Source organism: Pseudorasbora parva, chromosome 5 (assembly GCF_024679245.1).
Source record: "Pseudorasbora parva isolate DD20220531a chromosome 5, ASM2467924v1, whole genome shotgun sequence".
NCBI classification, from domain to species: Eukaryota; Metazoa; Chordata; class Actinopteri; order Cypriniformes; family Gobionidae; genus Pseudorasbora; species Pseudorasbora parva.
Genome location: NC_090176.1, coordinates 46922487 through 46940740, shown reverse-complemented (window position 1 = coordinate 46940740; position 18254 = coordinate 46922487). Strand labels below are relative to the sequence as shown.

Sequence of the window (18254 nt, the reverse complement as noted above, 5' to 3'; positions counted from 1 at the left end):
TCTTGAGTACCTATAGAGTAGCATTGCATCCTGCATATCTCCGAAAAGTCTTTATTTTTTTTATAATTATATAAGAAAGATGCGCTGTTCTGAGTCTTTCCGAAAAAAGCCGAGCGGGTGGGGGCGTGTCGTGTGAGCGGAGCTAAATAATGACGTGTGCGCCGCTGCTGCTATTGTGTTGAGTCGAGTGCGTCGTAAAGCTGTGTCATCCCTAACAGCGGGAAAAAAACTTTATTCAAAATAAAAATATGGCTTTTAATCAGATACAGCCATACATCTATGATCCGGAATCAGACCCAGAGGCTGCAGTTGAACAGGAGCAGCAGCAAAAACGACTAGAGCAGGACGTCTGTATGTGGTACAAGTTATACACTAACTATAATATGCTTAGCGGCTTGTGTTATTTACATATTTATACTTGAATTATATCGTCGTATTTTTGTCTTTGAAGGTGTACATGTGGGAAGTGCAGTTGTGGACGTGTGTTTGTGTGTTTACGCGTGGTTTGTGTAGACAATTGTAACGTTAGTAAGCGGACTGGTTTTGCACGGCAGGCTAAGTTAGTGTTTACATAGAAAGACACGGAATAGTAGCGCATTTGAATGAAGAAGCGCGCTTATTTAGTTCAACATATTTCCCCCCTCTTTGTGTATTGTTGTTTGGAGTGCTTTTACAATACACAAACATAAAGTTACACAAATAGTGGCCAGCTAAACAAATGTACACGCACTACACATCGCATGCTCCATTGATCAATTAACTATACGTGATCATGTTTGGGCTACTTGATGAGCATAGGCAAAAACACAGACATTTGAAGCAGTCTCACTCACCGCCTGCGGTTCTAACGTTGGGACCTTTATCGTTGGGACTGCTCCATCATTCAGCATTAGGCGATCGGAAAATCCGGCGTCGAGCTGGGCCTTGTTTATGAAACAGTCGGCACCGAAATGCAGCGAACAGATATAAACATTCGCGCAACTCAGTTGCTGATCCGGAAAAGCAAATTACATCCACTGTTGCCTTAACGCGGGGTTTTTGGGGAATCTGTGCAGGACTGTCTTGGTCTGGCAACCAAAAACGCACTTTTTTGGTGACATTGTAATTGTGCACATCACCTGTGCAGCAGCCTACGAGCCAGCGCTTTGATGGGGGGAGCCTGTTACTTTCGCTCTCTCCCTCTCTCTCTCTCACGGTAGAATTGTCCGTACGGCCCATACAAGGAAATTCCGCCCCCATTAACGTCAAAGGGGACGCATGATCGCAAAAAACTTGCCGAAACTTATGACTAACCGGAAGTAGTATTTTTGACAAAGAAATACTCCCACCAAACGTCCACCTTAACTTTTGAAACTTTGTCCATGTTTAGGATGGGATTCCAAGTCTTTAACAGTGTAAAAAGATCAGTATGCATGAAACAGCATTTCACCCCCCCTTTAAAGACTTGGATTCCCATCCTAAACATAGACAAAGTTTCAAAAACTAATGTTGGACGTTTGATAGAGTATTTCTGTGTCAAAAATACTCCTTCAGGTTTCTCACAAGTTTCGGAGAGTTTTTTTCGAGTATGGCTCGGCTTGACATCTACAGAGCGGAAGGTCCTTGTATGGGCCGTACGGGCTCTTCTCCCGGTAGGGTGCGCGCGCGCGACTAGAGCGAGAGAGGAAATGCACGCCCATAAACACTCTCTCAGGTGCAGATCCACTCGTCCGTGAACACTTCTGACGCTCCCTATAGTCACGCCGCGCTCCACTTTATTCCTATGGGTGACATCAAGAGACTTCAACGCTTCAGCACAGCATTCCGGTAAGGCAGCGCTGCATTTGAACCGATTTGAACGCAGAAATGACGGGAAGCTTCACATCGCTTCAGTCGCATCGCAAAGTGGATCTCCGCGGTCACTGCTGTCACAGGACTTCACCAAATCATACCAAAGAAGTGTGTTTTTGATGGAACGGTCCCAGCGATAAAGGTTCGGTCCTGCTTTGGAAGCAGCCGGTGAGTAAAACTGCTTCAAATGTCTGTGCTGTTAGCTATCGTCGCGTAAATAAACATCAGTAAACGACACGATCGCGTGCTTCGTCATTCAAATGCGCTAACGGTTACTCTATTGTTGTTCTATGTATAACGTTACACTAGTCTGACGTGCAAAACCGTTTTGTTTGCTACTGCTAAGGTTTAGTCACATACAATAGTCCATAAACCGAATCATGTCCTCATAAACTGCGAGTAAACACACACAATTGACAGGCCACTAAATACAGTACATACTGTATTTTTTTTATTTTTTTATTTTTTATTATTATTATTTTATTTTTTTGTCAGTCTTATTGTATATTGTTTTTTTTCTTTTTTTTTCTTCTGTGTATTATGTGTGTTGTTGTGTTGTGATTATGCATGTGGAAACAATTGCAAACAAATTTCCCCAAGGGGACAATAAAAAGTCAAGTCAAGTCATACCACAGAGACGGACGTCCTGCTGTTGCCGTTTCTCCTGTTCAATTTATTTCAGCCTCCGAATGATTCTGGATCGATAGCCATGGGTTTCTCCACGCTTGAGGACGTCACCGCTTTGTGCACATTCGTCATTCTTTAGCTCCGCCCACTCGATACGCCTCCAGGCACTCGGTTTTTTTCCAGAAAGACTCGGTACAGCCTATATTTCTTTTATAAATATAATAAAACTAAAGACTTTTCGGAGATATGAAGGATGCAATACTACTCTATAGGTACTCAAGATTGACATGAGATTGACTGAAACTGAGTGTTTCACCCCCCCTTTAACAGAATCCACTTTCCAAGAACTACAACGAATGACTCGTTTGAACTACAACATTTTTTTCTGGATCTTACGAAGTCACAATGTTACTCATTTAAATAATCTCCGCCCACGGAATACACAAAAAGATGGACGAGGCCTGGTTGAGCTGCATTGAAGAAGAGTGTTGTCACTATGTCAAAGAGGCACTGTTTTTTCCACCCCTTTTACAAAACTCATTTGTTTGACCTTCCTAAGGTTGACAAATTTATTTTAAAACCGAACTGTTTATCTGTGTGTTGCACATTTTATGGAGAACAGCTTGCTTACTGTAGCGTTTGTAAGCTCTTGCTTTTGTCAGATGGTTCTGTGTGATCCTCTTGTTGGTCAACATTGTCAGGGTCTGAATCAGATTTGAACTGGTTTAAAATTGACACCATCTGTAATATTTACACTAGAGAAGAACTTGCAGTTATGGAGGGGTGGGGCATTTCAGTCAGCTAACCAATTACAGCATATTTCATATTTCAGAAGGAGGGGCTTCAACGAAACAGGAACTAATGACGTATTCGAGCCACACTGGGAAAGAGGTGCTGTAGTAATTAGGGGTGTCACGATTCTCCAAATCCTTGATTCGATTACATTTTCGATTCTAAGGTCATCGTTTGGTTTGATTCGATTCTCGATTTTTACTTTTTTTTTTTTTTAAGCATTGGTTGCTATGCCATTTTTAGACTAGACTTTGCAATATAGTATCTGACCTTTGCTCGCAATGTACCACACTACATTGTCAAATAAAATAAAAAGAATAACAACATAATGTAAAAATTACTTATATCTTCAGTGATTTGAAAACTTAAGCAAAATAACCCAGCAAGCTGTATTCAAGACATAGCTGTGAGATCCGTTCTATTTGGGATTTCATAGCGCTAATTAAATGCCTAAATACACATTGACTCTTATTTTGAAATGCATGTGCCTTACTATTGTAGTTGCAGGATGCTCATTCAAGTTCTGATGAGGGAGATAAAATATGCATTGTTACAACCGTCTAAAATGTATAACTATATAAACATTGTAAAGTCATTATTCATCAGCATTCGTTCATAAACAATTACCTGGCATAAATATAAGCTATTCATTGATTGGGCCGTTCCGAAGCGCTGTATTAAAGATGCGCGAGCCTGAAGGACACACTTTCCCCCCTGTGGTTTTCCCGCAGTTAGTTCCACACGTTGCAATTCAAACGCATGCATCTTTTAGACATGATATCAGTTCTGACTGGATCTCTTCCCTAATCGTCCTTTACTAACATGTGTGTCTTGTTTATAAATCATTGATGAAAATGACAGTAGATTTTCGTAATAGCTTTTTTGTCATCCAACACTGGTTTTTATTTAGTTATCGTCTCGTTTTCGTCTATGAAAAGAGGTCGTTAACAAATTATTTGTTATTTTCACTGCTTTGGTGAAAGAGGGGGAGGGGCTTAAGTTCTGTCGATGGGTCTCCAGCATCTGCAGTTGCCATGCTATCTTTTGGCTGTAGTTAGAGGTTGACTCACAGCACTTCAACATGTGTTTTTTCTTCCGGCTTGGCAAAGCATCTGCGATTCCATTTTTTAACAGGAAGTTCGAAATCGTGACACCCTTAGTAGTAAATTACTACTAATTTACTTAGTAAACTATGTGAAAAATGTGCTTTTTGAACAATCAAGCATGAAAACATTCTAGTACACCCCAAAAACAAAATCAAGACTTAGTAAAAGGGCATAATAGGACTCCTTTTAAAACAATCAATGAAAAGCCAATTTTACTTCCACAATGTTGCATATAATGCAAAAAAAATAAGGTGAGATTTTTCAGAATCAAATCACCCTTTGTCTGGAGTTTGACTGACATGCGATCTGACCAATCATAATTTGCGAAAATGGCAGAATTAGCCAGTTTGTCAGACAAACAATATCAGACAGGAGTGTTAATGGATTAAAGGGATAGTTCAGCCAAAAATGAAAAATATGTCTTTAATTACTCATCCTCATGTTGTTCCAGACCCTGTTCCAGAGATTTCTGTCTCAGCCTTTGGCCCTATGCTGTTGCAGCTTTGACACTTCAAAAAGTTCACTAAGCAATAGTAAAATTGACCGAACATAAACCGAACTTGAATGACACGCAAGTTTTGAACAAACTTCCTGCAGTAACATATAACGCAAGAATGAAAAAATGCAGCACGTTTGAGTTCAGGAGGTTGGATCTTGCAAAGTTTCAAACAGTTACGAATCAGTGTTTTGATTCATGATTCGGATCACGTGTCAAACTGCTGAAATCACGTGACATTGGCGATCCGAATCATGAATCAATACGCCGATTCATGACCGTTTAAAACTGTGTTTTGAAATCGGCCCATCAATATACAAGTCGTTATTTAGTGGTTTTCTTGTGCACAAAAACTATTCTCGTCACTTCATAAAATGATTGTAGAGCCACTGTAGTGAGATGGGCTTTGTAACGACATCTTTAGTGCCTTTATGGGTCTGGAGAGAGGAAATGACATTGGTGTCAATGAAGGCCTTTCTGAGCCATCGGATTTCAACACTAATATCTTCATTTGTGTTCGGAAGAAGAACGGAGGTCTTATGGGTGTAAAACGACATTAAGGTAAGTAATTATTGAGAGGATTTTCATTTTTGGGTGAACTAACTAACTAACTAAGTCCAACCTTTACTCGTATAATTAGAATAAGACCTAGAATAAGACGATTCTGTTTTGCCTTCTCCACTGCTACTGACCCTGCATTGTTTAACTTTGTCCCAAATAAAGCTTCAGAAGGATCCTCACTCGGCTGACTCTGCATTACAATAAAAACTAAACACTGGAGTAATGATGCTTAAAATTCAACTTTGCATCACAGGAATAAATTACATATTTTTAAAATTATTTTAAAGGTAAATAATTGTTCACAATATTCCTGTTTTTACTGTATTTCTGATCAAATAAAGGCAGTTTTAATAATCATACAAGGCTTCCTTAAAACCTTAAAAATGTAAGGAATAGTGTAAAGCTGTGCATTGGATGATTTCAATGTATGGCACAAAGGCAAAGAACCTGATGCGGAGTGGAGTGCATTCAAATAGTTTAATGCACAGCTAGCCGTGGATTTCCGCCAGATACAACTCATTAGATCTAGCATTCCTTGCTGTGTAATATAATATAGGGATTCAGTAGTGAAGCTAGTTTATTAAAGTCACAGGGCAGTGTTGACAATAAGTCTCTGTGCTCATGAATGTTTCTGTGTGTGCGCAGCTCGATCTCCAGTCTCTGTGTGGGTGTCTGTGTGTGTGTGTGTGTGAAAGCAGTGCATTAATATTGTATGCTGATTAAACTGACTTGGAACTACTTGTGCATTAAATGGTTTTAATGCACACCTCTAGCCAAATCAGAATCAAGTATTCAGGTATAAATAATCAAAATGTCTTATCTTGTTCTTCTAGGGGCGTTTTACAGAAAGATCCTAACTTTAGAATCCTATCTTATGTTTGGTAACAATGGCATTTTCAGTAAGGACCACTTTTAGGACAAAAACTATTACAGAACGACATTTCTTAAATGCATAAGCTTATCTTAACTATGGACAGGAAATGGGTATTACAGAAGCATCCTAACTGGACAAAAAAATCCTAAAAGCTGTCTAAACTTTAGGACAGCTCCACTGGTGTCCTAACTTTAAACCTTTTTGAAATCCAGCTGTAAAAAAATTAAATAAAACAAATCACTGTACAAAAATCCTTTTGAGAGAGAGCATTACATTTATTAATTATATAAGATGAAGAGCAGCGACATTTTGATGGTGACCCAGAGAATGTGCTGTGATTTGATGATTAAATGCTTGTAAATAATTACAGACTCTCAGGACACATGATTTTGCAGTTAGTTGACAAATTGCGACCAACATTACCGAGGCCAACGAGTCATCACGGAGCCTTAGCCTACCGTTCGTTCTTCACTAGCATAAAGTTGCTTTGATGCTGGACATTCGATATTTGCAAATTTTAGCACTGTCTCATAAATTTACACACGACACTGGTATACTTTATAGAAATATAACTTTATAGAATTTGAACAGACTATGTAAAAGGTGTGCATTATAGCGGACACCTAGATAAGCAGTTAGTTTTGATACTGTATGTAATTCCGTTCAAATGCTATTGAAGATAGAAATGTTTATGTCATGTATGTCAATTTTTGTATGTAATGTCGTATGTAACTTTAGAGTCTGTCCCTACATTTGCGAATATCGAAAGTTTTTCTTCTCGTTTTATTGCAAATTGTGATTTATAAAAAAGGCTTTAAAGGGGGGGTGAAATGCTGTTTCATGCATACTGAGCTTTTTACACTGTTAAAGACTTGGATTCCTATCCTAAACATAGACAAAGTTTCAAAAACTAATGTTGGATGTTTGATGGAGTATTTCTGTGTTAAAAATACTCCTTCCGGTTTCTCACAAGTTTCGGAGAGTTTTTTTCGAGTATGGCTCAGTTTGATGTTAATAGAGCGGAAGGTCCTTGTATGGGCCGCACGGGCTCTTCTCCCGGTAGGGTGCGCGCGCGTGACTAGAGCGAGAGAGGAAAAGATTCGACCGTGAGATCGGTGGTCGAATCAGGCTCCGCATATCGATGCACCAAATCCTCGACTATTCAGGGTCACACCTACTCTATAGGTACTCAAGATTGACATGAGATTGACTGAAACTGAGTGTTTCACCCCCCCTTTAACTTTTAAACAGAGCTTATTAAAATGTCAATCTCTGCTGCACTGAAATTAAAAGCACACCATTGTTTCTCCATTTTGATTTTAGGTTTACCTCAGAAGTAGTTTGCACGCTTTTGTTGGTTTTTTTGTTTGTTGGTTGCTTGGTGACAGAACTGACTACCAAACTCGATCGAGTGGTTTAAGATTTCCTAACGAAAGATAAGATGAGATTTTGTAAGGTAGGATAAGAATCCTAAAGCAAGTTAAGATTTGGGTAAATCCTAAATTAACTTATCATATCTTAAGATAAGACCTAAGATAGAAAGTTTCTGTAATACGCCTCCCATTATACTTCTTTCTGCTGACGTATGCAAGGTCACACTGCAGTTATGCCAATAACATTGACTTGTTAACAATTAAATCAACAACTCATGGATACAGTCAAGTCTCAGCTTAAGTTTTCCCCTGTTCAGTGAGTTCCTTTACTGAGGAAAAGTTTATTTTTTACACTGTCTTTAAACACCTAACACACTCACTTTGGCTTTCCTGGCCTTAGACGTGATATGAGAGCAGACTGTGGTCTGTCTTTTGCATCGACTCAAACGCAAATTCAGGCAGGGGAATGCAAACACGAAGTCAGGGTTAAAGACCCTGTTCCCACACATACCCAGGGCGACTGAGAACAGTGCACTTCAAAACGAGGCAAGATATGGAGTGAAAGAGATTATTTAAAAAGAGACACACTTTATACAGACACAACGCTCTTTTGAGTTAAAAGAAGTACGAATGGGGGGCAGAGGAAAAAAAGAGAGAATGAGCTCGCTCACCTTAACCTCAGGACCATGTTGACCGCTCCCTGAATGCCCGAAGCTTTCTCCAATGGTTGAACCTGAGCCGAAAAACCAAGCATAATGGTAAGTTATGTTCTAATGCCAAAAGCGGTGTTGAGGTTAAAAGATCTTTACACTACACACACTGGTGATTACGCACAGGGCTTGAGGAAATCAGGGTTATATGGAGATGTGAAACAATACAATTATGATAGTCTACCCATATTACTGAACCAAGACATAAAATTACAGACGCTAACAGTAACAAACTCAGACAAATATTGGGTTAAATTGGGAATACTATAATGTTATTAGCCATTATTAAGAATGTATTATTTTATTTTAATAACCCAGTTGTACCAGTAATATTTATACAAGCCATTACTTGATATTTTAGTAAGCATGCCTCTATTTTTACATTTAGATTAAGTTTGAAATCATCTTATCTCTAAACATTTGTTGTCACTGACTGTGACAGTGAACTAAAACTAACATGATTAAGAAACATTTTGGTTAATACATGTTGAAAAAATAGATTAAATACTTAATAAATTTAAATGATATAAATTAAATAAATCACAATTGCAATGTTTTCCTGTTTAACACTGTGAAGCTGCTTTGAAACAATCGTCATTGTAAAAGTCCTATATAAATAAAGTTGACTTGACTAAAATAATGTAAGTTTGAGTACTATAAATGACTAAAAGTAAAACTGAGGGGGAAAATAAAGTTTTAGGGGAAATTATTAAAGATTAAACAGAAATAAAAATGGAAAAAATAAAAAGCTAATTCAATGTATCAATAAAAACTGTTCAAGTATAAAAATACTTTTCTTCACAAAAGATGCAGGCAATGTGGCTGTAGACTCTTTTTTTTAAAGCTACAATTTCTAACAGTCTTTGTGCAGCTATGAAGCCTTAAAATGCTCCCTCCATAGGTGACTTAGTAGGTTTGGAATAGAAACCCTACACATGCTGCTGCAGCAGGCCTCCACTCTCTCTCTTTTTGTTTGAGAAATTACGTTTAATAGGCTCCCTCAAGGCCAGCCGGCCCCCAGGGTCGTGTCCAGCCAGCCCAGAGACCAGCTGCCTTGCAGCAAGAGGCATCAGGGCCACCGAATCAAGACAAATCACAGCAACACTGTCAGTGCCGACGGGCCCTCACCTGGGGATGCTGAATGGAGAGGTCCTCTAGCGGGAGGCTGTTAGCATTCACTTCTCCCTGCAGAGGCAAAATGGAGTGCTTATAAGTAAAGGAAGGTACAGAAAGAAATCTCTCCGCCCCTCACTGTTTCTTTTCATTCCCTCCAAGGACAGTTCTTTTAGCAGCTGGGGAAATGGGTTTTCTACAACCTCAAAGCCTGAACTAAAAGTCCTGACATTTGGTGATCCAGTGGGAGAAAATATGAGAAGAAGATTGCTACGCACACACAAACAGTAGGAAATAAGTTCTGTGTTTGTGCTGCTTAATTGCTATTTGTCCAATACGGTTGAATAGGCCACACTTGTTAATTATTTAATACGTCGTTTATTAGGCAAATAGCGCAATCCCTCGATAGTCTTAATTAAATTATCAAACGATACTTTAGTCGTTAATTAAATCTATTCACAGCTAAACAGTCAAGTCTAGACAGTCAAGCCCCATGTCTCTGTGAGCTCACATTTACAGCCTTTAAAGTTTTGTAGGATTTTCGCTGTAGGGCAAATTGAGAGTTTTTTTTAATGTTTTTGAAGTATATTATACTTACACCAAGGTTGCATTTATTTTATTAAAATGAATTATTCTGACAACTGAAAACAAATATTTCTATTTAAATACATTTTAAATAGTAATTTATTCATGTGATGGAAATGTTGAATTTCCAGCATCATTTCTTATTATTATCAATGTTGAAAATAGTTGTGTTTCTTAATATTTTTATGGAAACCAATACTGTTAAACAGAAAGTTCAAAAGAACTGAATTTATTTGAAATAAATTTGTAACTAAAATTTGTATTTACTGCAACTTTTGATCAAATTGATTGGTCTTTGCTGAATATTGAGTGCCTGTGTATTTATGATATGAAGATAGTTTTCTCAAAAGTAATGGTAAAATGCTTATGAAGTGACTCAGAGCGGCTCTGGAGATGAAGTTCAGGCGTTCATGTCCTCATATAGTGGTTTAATATTCACAGATACTAGTGTGTGTATATATATATATATATATATATATATATATATATATATATATATATATATATATATATATATATATATATATATATATATATATATATATATATATGAGCCCTGCACTTAGATAAAACGCAGAAGCAGCCACATATTAGTGGGTACCGAATATACTCGGTACTATGCTGGTATCATCTTATTTTCAAAATTTCAGTAACGACTTGGTACTGAAGTACCGGTGCTTGTGACATCCCTACCAAGTTCGAATCCCCCTTTTCCCATCGCATATCGGATTGAAAAGGCATTTATTTTTATTAAATATAAAGAACATGTGAAAAAATATGTGAAAAGTGGAATTAAAATGCCAAACAGTTATTGTTTATTGGGTAGGGTTAGGTGTAGGGAGGGACTTATTAGCCCAATAAGGCAGCATTTATTTTATAAATACAATAATTTAAATACTCAATGTTATTATTGCATAATGTTTTATATTGTACTAAAATATTGAGGTGCAAACAGTATCTAACTACTATTTACAATTATTTCAAAAATCAATACTGCTAATTTACACTTTAATGTAAACTAGTAAATTGACGAGCAGAACCTTTTGTAAATCACCTTCTCACATAAATACTGTGTCTGAAAGGGAAACTCCATAAATGCATATGCAATAAGGTCAGCACTAATTTTATCACTGTGTGTGTTTAGTAAATCCTGACAGTAGTTTTTAATCCCAAAAGAGGGTTTGTGCTGGAGCAAGCTGTTAGTAAACTATGTTCCATAGATTGTCTTGCTTATTTTGCTCAAGATAAGTCCACATATCATGCAAACAAGAAACTATGCTTGAGAGCTGTCATTCCAACCACACAACTTTGTGATGCTGTTTGCGAATGTTTTTTTGAACTATGGTTTCAGGAAACACTGTTAACGATGGAACAGTTGGCTAGAAATGCTTTCGAGAAATGCACCCCGGAGTGATTACTAGGAGTTTGCTTACTAGCTTAAATTGAAAGCCCATCCCAAACTCCTTATGATATTCTGTTCTATAAATAATGTCCTACAGCCTCCTTCATGTACATCTTTTTCTGCCGCTTTCATTATACTTACCGTATAAAAATAATAGTGCATTGACAGGACTTAAGAGAGGCAAAGGCATTACATACAACATAAACAATGATTAAATCCATATTTAGACACATAAACAAACAGCCTGTACTGCCGATAAAGAAAGGTGCTTCAGAGGCGGAGTGAGTTTTGATGAAAAGACAAACATTTCTTTTCTTACGCTGATGAATCATTCAAAATAAAGCCAGTAACATGCATTAAAGATGTAAACAGGGTCAGTTTTGATTTCACACTCAAAGCAGCGATGCATTACCCCACACAACTAATTTAAAAAACAGCCATTTCAAAAGGTAAAGAAAGAATAACTGTAACTTACATGCTGGTTTTCTTCTTTGACCCTGCGTGACTGCAAAAGCAATAACGAGACAGGATTCAATTAGGCTCTCACTCTCACACAAAGTACGACAGACAGATGTAGCTATTTGTGTGGGAGTGCAATCAGCACTTGCTCATTTGCATTCCATAATAAACAATAAACAAGAACAACGTCTCCAGCTTCATTAGCAGCCACTGATTTGCGGACGCTTCGCTTCGGGGGCTCTGATTGTTCCTTCCTGGAGAAGACGTTTTAGCATTATATATTCCACATTTATGGGAGAAAAAGGCCTTCGGCTTTGATCAAATGGTGTGTGTCACCTGTATAGTGCAGGCTGAGTATTTATGATAAAATATTAAGAGATAAAATGCTTGGCTTTATTCATAATCTTGTTATCCACTGCTATTGGATCATTCATTACATTTTTGCCTGAATTATTTCAAACAAATCATTGAGATTAACAGAAATGTGTAGGGTGTAATGGTAATGTATTCGTTCCGCGCACTCAGAAAAAAAAAGGTACAAAAGCCGCCACTGGCGCAGTACCTTTTCAAAAAGGACACTTGTTTCTTTTTAGGTACCTTCTGAAAAAGTACCACCCAAGTGAGTGGTTTGGTGCACAGTCATTGCACCAAAATATTTTGTTTTCTTGATTTTACAAAAGCACAATGTTTGATTGATTTCTCTATGATCATAAATGAATTAAAGTACATAAATAAAATTAGTATTTTAAGTTGTTTCCACTGTTATATTGAGACAAAATCATTTGTCATTGTGCCAAGTGCCATTGTCACTACATATTAAAAGTGTCATGAACTATACTTTTTTTATGTATAGTATTGTCTGAGGTCAACTAATGACGTTTGTGTGGTTTTTACTTTCAAAAACATCATAACAAATAATTAATAGGCTATTTTCTACACTGGTTTTGAGGCTCTCTCCTGAACGCTCAGTTTTGAAGGTCACCAAAGATAATCGGGATGATTTTGGGCCGATTTCCCCCCTTCCGACAATCCTAGCTATGTCCCGATTATCTTGATGGTTCTAGAATTTATCTTATCAGATTTTCCTGTGGTGTGAAGTAGGGATGGCGAAAACTAAACATTTTCTTGACCGACCACCGAGCCTCATTAGCCGGTTAAAACCGTTTAACCGATTAGTTTAAAATATGCTGCGCTATTTGAAATAACAGCCGCGAGCCGCGCTCCCGCTCTGTCTCGCACGCACGCACGCACGCACGCACTTGTGCGAACCCGCTCGGAAGAACGTTGGAGCCGTACCGATAGCGAATCGTAAATATTCAACATGTTGGATATTTATGATCAGAAATCCTGATATGTGGGGGAAACCCCAAGGACAAACACGTGCACACTCGCGTGAAAAGAAATAATATCCAATAGAAAGCAGGCAACGGTATCAACAGTTTATTTAATTCTAACATATCTTCAAACATTCTCTTAATAAAAAAAAAATAGACATGGGCTGTTAGAAACTCAGATTCTAAAAACAATTATTTAAAGTTTTTTAATAAGGCAATTTCAAAGAGAATAATATCTATTTTCCAAGAGACACCTGAGAACAACAATTAGAACAATTTAAAAAATAAAAAACAATAGCGGTGTGATTTTTTTTAACCTTTACTCATCTCTAGATCACTCTTTTATTGTATTGTATCTTTTTGCCCTTTTATTTTCTGTGAACTTTCAGTAAAAAATCATTCCAGACACTACCATCGCAATTTCTTCCAGCATATCATCCGCCATGCTTATTCTGAGGCCGGAAACACACTGCACACGTGCCTTTGCATACCAGAAGTGTGTCTGATGCGACACTGCTACTGCTAGTTGACATATAGGGGAAGACTATACTTAAACATAAATATATATACTATGTTAAACATAAATATATAGCCTACTGATACAGCAAAGACAAAGTCATCACTCAACAGTATTGACCATACATATCTATTGTATTGATGGCAAAATAGGCTGCAGAATATTTCGTTCTGTATTGACGTGCAATATTTGAAAACCAATTATTATTATTATTATTATTTAAATTACAGTTATATCTGCATTTGTGTCACAACCTAATGACAAAATGTAATTTATTAAATTGTATTCATGTCATAATGACATCTAAACATCTTTTCCCATTCTATTTTGCCTGGAAACGCTTCCAACACGCTGGCATGTCACGTGAAAAACAGGCATCAGTTCTATTTTCCGTGTGTCACGCTTGCAGTGTGTCGCTGGCCTGAAGTCTCGCGAGATTTTGCGAGATTACCTGTGTTTACAGTCGGGACTCTGGTTGGAAATCTGTTCGTGTGTTGTGCTGTCTTTGTCACATCATGGCACACCACACACTATAGGAGCAAAGCAGTTAAATCTAAGATTATTTGTCCTCAGGTGGTCCATTTGTCCTTTGTGCTCCATCACATTTTGAAAATCTTATAAGATGTAAAAAATCTTTTAGTATGTACCCAGCATAAGATTAGATAAAATTTGCATATTTAATGAGCTTCTGCTCCCCTGTCAGTTCACATAAGTGTGTTGCACCATTCCTGTCGGATCCAATATAGAAGGAACAGCATTGTGTTTTAAAGGTGCCCTAGAATGATTTGAAACAATATTTTAAATTGTTCTCTGATATCTAAAGAGAGGGTATGTGGCTTATTTAAGGTAAAAAAATATTCAGAAACAGTTTTACAGGTCAATTTCCAACCCCTTAAATTGTCCCTAGGATGTAATGCTCTGTTTTTGCCTTATTTGGAAGGGTTATGAATATTAATGCAGAGTTCTGCTCTGATTGGCTGTTTCATTGCACTGCTGCTCAATGACAGTAACACATCTAACGTTATACCATCCGTCATAGCAATGATTTTACAATGATAGTACAACTGGGTAGTGCGTATATATGTTTTTTACAGTAACATTACAGTTTGACAGTAGAGTACTGATTTAAAAGTTGATTTATTTAGCCAAACAAAGTAATGTAGAAGCCACTCAAAATAGTCAGTGTCATGTTTACTACTCACCCGCTGCAAAATAATCATACTTCAGTTCTCAAAAATGTATAGTTATTTAACAAATTGACTAAGCCCTGTCAAATGACTATCATTTCATCTTATATGGTGAAGAAGGTGACGTTAGCTACAAGGCTCGAGTGAGCGATCTGTAAGCAACTAAACAGTAGTAGTAAACATAGTTAGCTTTTGAGTTATGTGTTAATGATGAAATATAGGCTAATTAAGATTTCAATCCGTCAAAAGGGATCGAAATACGTATCTACTGTTGTATTTTATGACAACACTGGCAGGAAATAATATAAACCTGTCATTTCACAAACTGTTATGTGAGCTACTTGGAGTTTCCAATACTAGCATCTTGTGTTAGACAACACAGGGGATATTAGCGTAATGTTGTCTTACTAAGAAACTTTCAATTTAATGCAAAATGGGTTCGACAGTCAAGAAGTGGATAAAAGCACTACTTACTGCTTGCAGGAATACGGTTGGAATGGTCCCTTTCTTCAGTTTTAGACTCTGAGCGAATCCTGCTATATTGCCCCAGGTTAGAAAAACTCTCCGTGGTAAAATGGGCAGAGCAAACGAACACCTTTGAATTAAATTGTTGCGGTATCCGATTGTAAATAAACATCAACCATGACTGTTGACATTTTTTTATCTGTGGGAAGGCTATGAAAATTCCTCGCGTCCCCTGCACAGCCTGGAACATGACGTGTCCATGAGAGCTGCCGTTTTCGCTATCCTAGCGTGAACTCCCGTCGCCTGAGCAGTTCCGCCTGAAAATGAACATGACCTGACATGCAAATGTTGGGGGCGTACATATTAAGGATCCCAGCGATTGCGTCACGTGGCGTTTTGTTGAAAATAGCTTGTTTTTCCATGGTGTTTTTCACAAACAAGATTTACATATGAAGGAGGAGGCAATGGTGTTTGAGACTCACAGTATGTGATGTCCATGTACTGAACTCTTATTATTTCACTATGGCAAGGTTAATTAAATTTTTCATTCTAGGGCACATTTAATCTCAATATGTCTGCAAATCCAGTGTTGACCTGTGTCTTGTGTGCTCTTAACGCAATCAATTTAGCTCCATGAGTCAGTGGGCGGGGCTACAAAAGCAGCGTACACAAAGGTGGCATTTCAACCATCTAATACGTCATTGATTAGAGAGCCTTGTTTTCTGGGCCTGGTTAGCCTGGATGCCAGCAGAACTGAGCCCCGCCCACAATTTTTTTAGGTTGGGCAGTTCGGTCTGGCATCGTTCCATAGAGGAGTAATTATCCCCGAACAGAAACTGTTCGGACCATCATCAGGGCAGGCTTTAGATGATGACGGACAGATGATCAACAGTAACGTAATCATGCACGTCATCAAAGGGGCTTGGATTATATTTTTTTGAAAATCCTGAACGGAGAGCTTGTTTCTATATGCATTCACCTTCACAATTTCCCTCAGAAATGATGATCATGTTGGGTAAGTACTCTGGGTATCATTAAATTATTTTATTTTTTTACAACACCGGCAAAGATCGTTTATTCCAGCCTGACTTCAGCGTGCGTGCAGACAGGGTTGCCAAGTTTTTACAACAAAACCCGCCAACTACTAGCCCTAAACAATAGCTTCTCGGGGGGTTCTCCGGGAGAAAAATGGCTTTTGGGGGGTAAAATGTGTGTTATTTTGGCAAGGTTGCCTGCTAAAATTCGCACTCATGGGTCTTTATATCACATAATAGTCGCTTCAACCCGCGGACATAGAAAACAACCCGCGGGGAAAAAGAACGCAGACTTTGCAACACAGAGCAGTTGAGCTCTGTTGACATTTGACAATGCGTCGCTTCGTTGCTCTGATTGGTTGTAGGTCTATCCAATTGAGGTCTTTCCTGGTTCGGTTGAAACACGCCCCATAATCACAGCCCAATGGAGCAGTTTCAGACTCATATTCTGACTAGAATAGAGTATGACCACGTCAGGCTAGGGCCTGGTGTCTATAAAAGCTTAGTTTTTACTAACAAGGAAGTTTTCAGCTCTGAAACTTACAGGATATACTTTTATCACATAACCTTTTATAAACCAAAGCCTCAGGGGAAAGTTGATTACTCAATTAAATCATTCCTTTAATGAACTCTCACACTCAAAAGAAAATTACTGCCTTTTCCTATGCAGCATCGGTCAATCTATCAATTAGAGTAACAAATCAATAATTCCTTGATTTTTTTCTTTTAAGCAATCAGGAATCTAGGGTGGGGCAGAAATGTAAATGTACAAAACTCATATTGAATCATGACCCCAAAACTGAGGTATGTACTGAACCTTGACTTCTGTGTACTGTGACATCCCAACTCACTTCACCAACTGGCCACGGTGGCGGGTAAATAAAAATTGCATACTGTTTCACCTCTTTGTAAACTTTGATCAACACATGCAAGTTTTTTTGAATATGACCAGTCATTTTCGCCATCATCGCCCAGGTGTAGTGCCAGAAGACGCTAATGAGAACTCGCGCGCGCGCGCGATGTGAGAAGATCTGTCTCTGTGCAAATATTGAGTTCTCTCAAGTCTTGCACTTAAACGGATAAACTCACACAAAAATCTTGATTCAATCTTGATAAGTATCCAAGCAGACAGTCTGTATATGGCTTAAATGAACTGTATACAGTCAAGAAAGATGACGCATTAGGTCTTAAAGGGGCAGTAGCCTTTTCTGCTCTGTTTAATGTCAAACAAAAGATAAAGACATCACTCACTGCTCTTGATTGAATAGTTTTTGTAAGTTTAATAAGGATTAATATTTAATTTAAACAGTTAAATATGCAGTGATTTTACATTATTCAATTAATTACTTTAGTCAATTTCTGTACCTTTCTGCAGGCAGGCCTGTACATTATTATTTAATGTACACGAGTGAGGTCAAGTTAAACATTTTAGTTTGAATTTTAATTTATACTGTGCATTGTTGCAATGTGCTAAATAAATATTTGCATAATTTGTAATTGATTTATTATTAATTTATGCCATTGCAATGCCTTGATTTTTAGTAAAGTTACACAGTCACAGCATTAGCCATAAATACAATGGTACTAAGAATTCTCAAGATTTTTGGTGTTTCGGTTTTCGGCTTTGGTTTCCTCTTTTTCGGTTTCGTGCATCCCTACTGACAATGTTCTGCTCGGTATGTCGTCAACAAACTTCAGAAGATGCCAAAACTAATAGTCTCATTGTTGGGACTAAAACTGGAAGCTACAAAAGACCACGAATCATCTAAATGCCACAGCCAGGTTAAAA

General features: G+C 37.8%; 1 protein-coding gene across 3 annotated transcripts in view; it reads right to left on the bottom strand.

The window, feature by feature from the left end:
- Window positions 1-18254, bottom strand: part of stk39 (serine threonine kinase 39) — a 183632-nt gene that overhangs the window by 35272 nt on the left and 130106 nt on the right. For 2 of the 3 annotated variants that reach the window (XM_067444560.1, XM_067444558.1), the window contains 3 exons: window positions 11945-11974; window positions 9498-9554; window positions 8331-8392 (listed from right to left, as the gene is read on the bottom strand). In XM_067444560.1, the coding sequence (XP_067300661.1) occupies window positions 8331-8392; window positions 9498-9554; window positions 11945-11974 (149 nt within the window). The remainder of the gene's footprint in view (window positions 1-8330; window positions 8393-9497; window positions 9555-11944; window positions 11975-18254) is intronic. The other variant, XM_067444559.1, reaches the window with a different exon arrangement.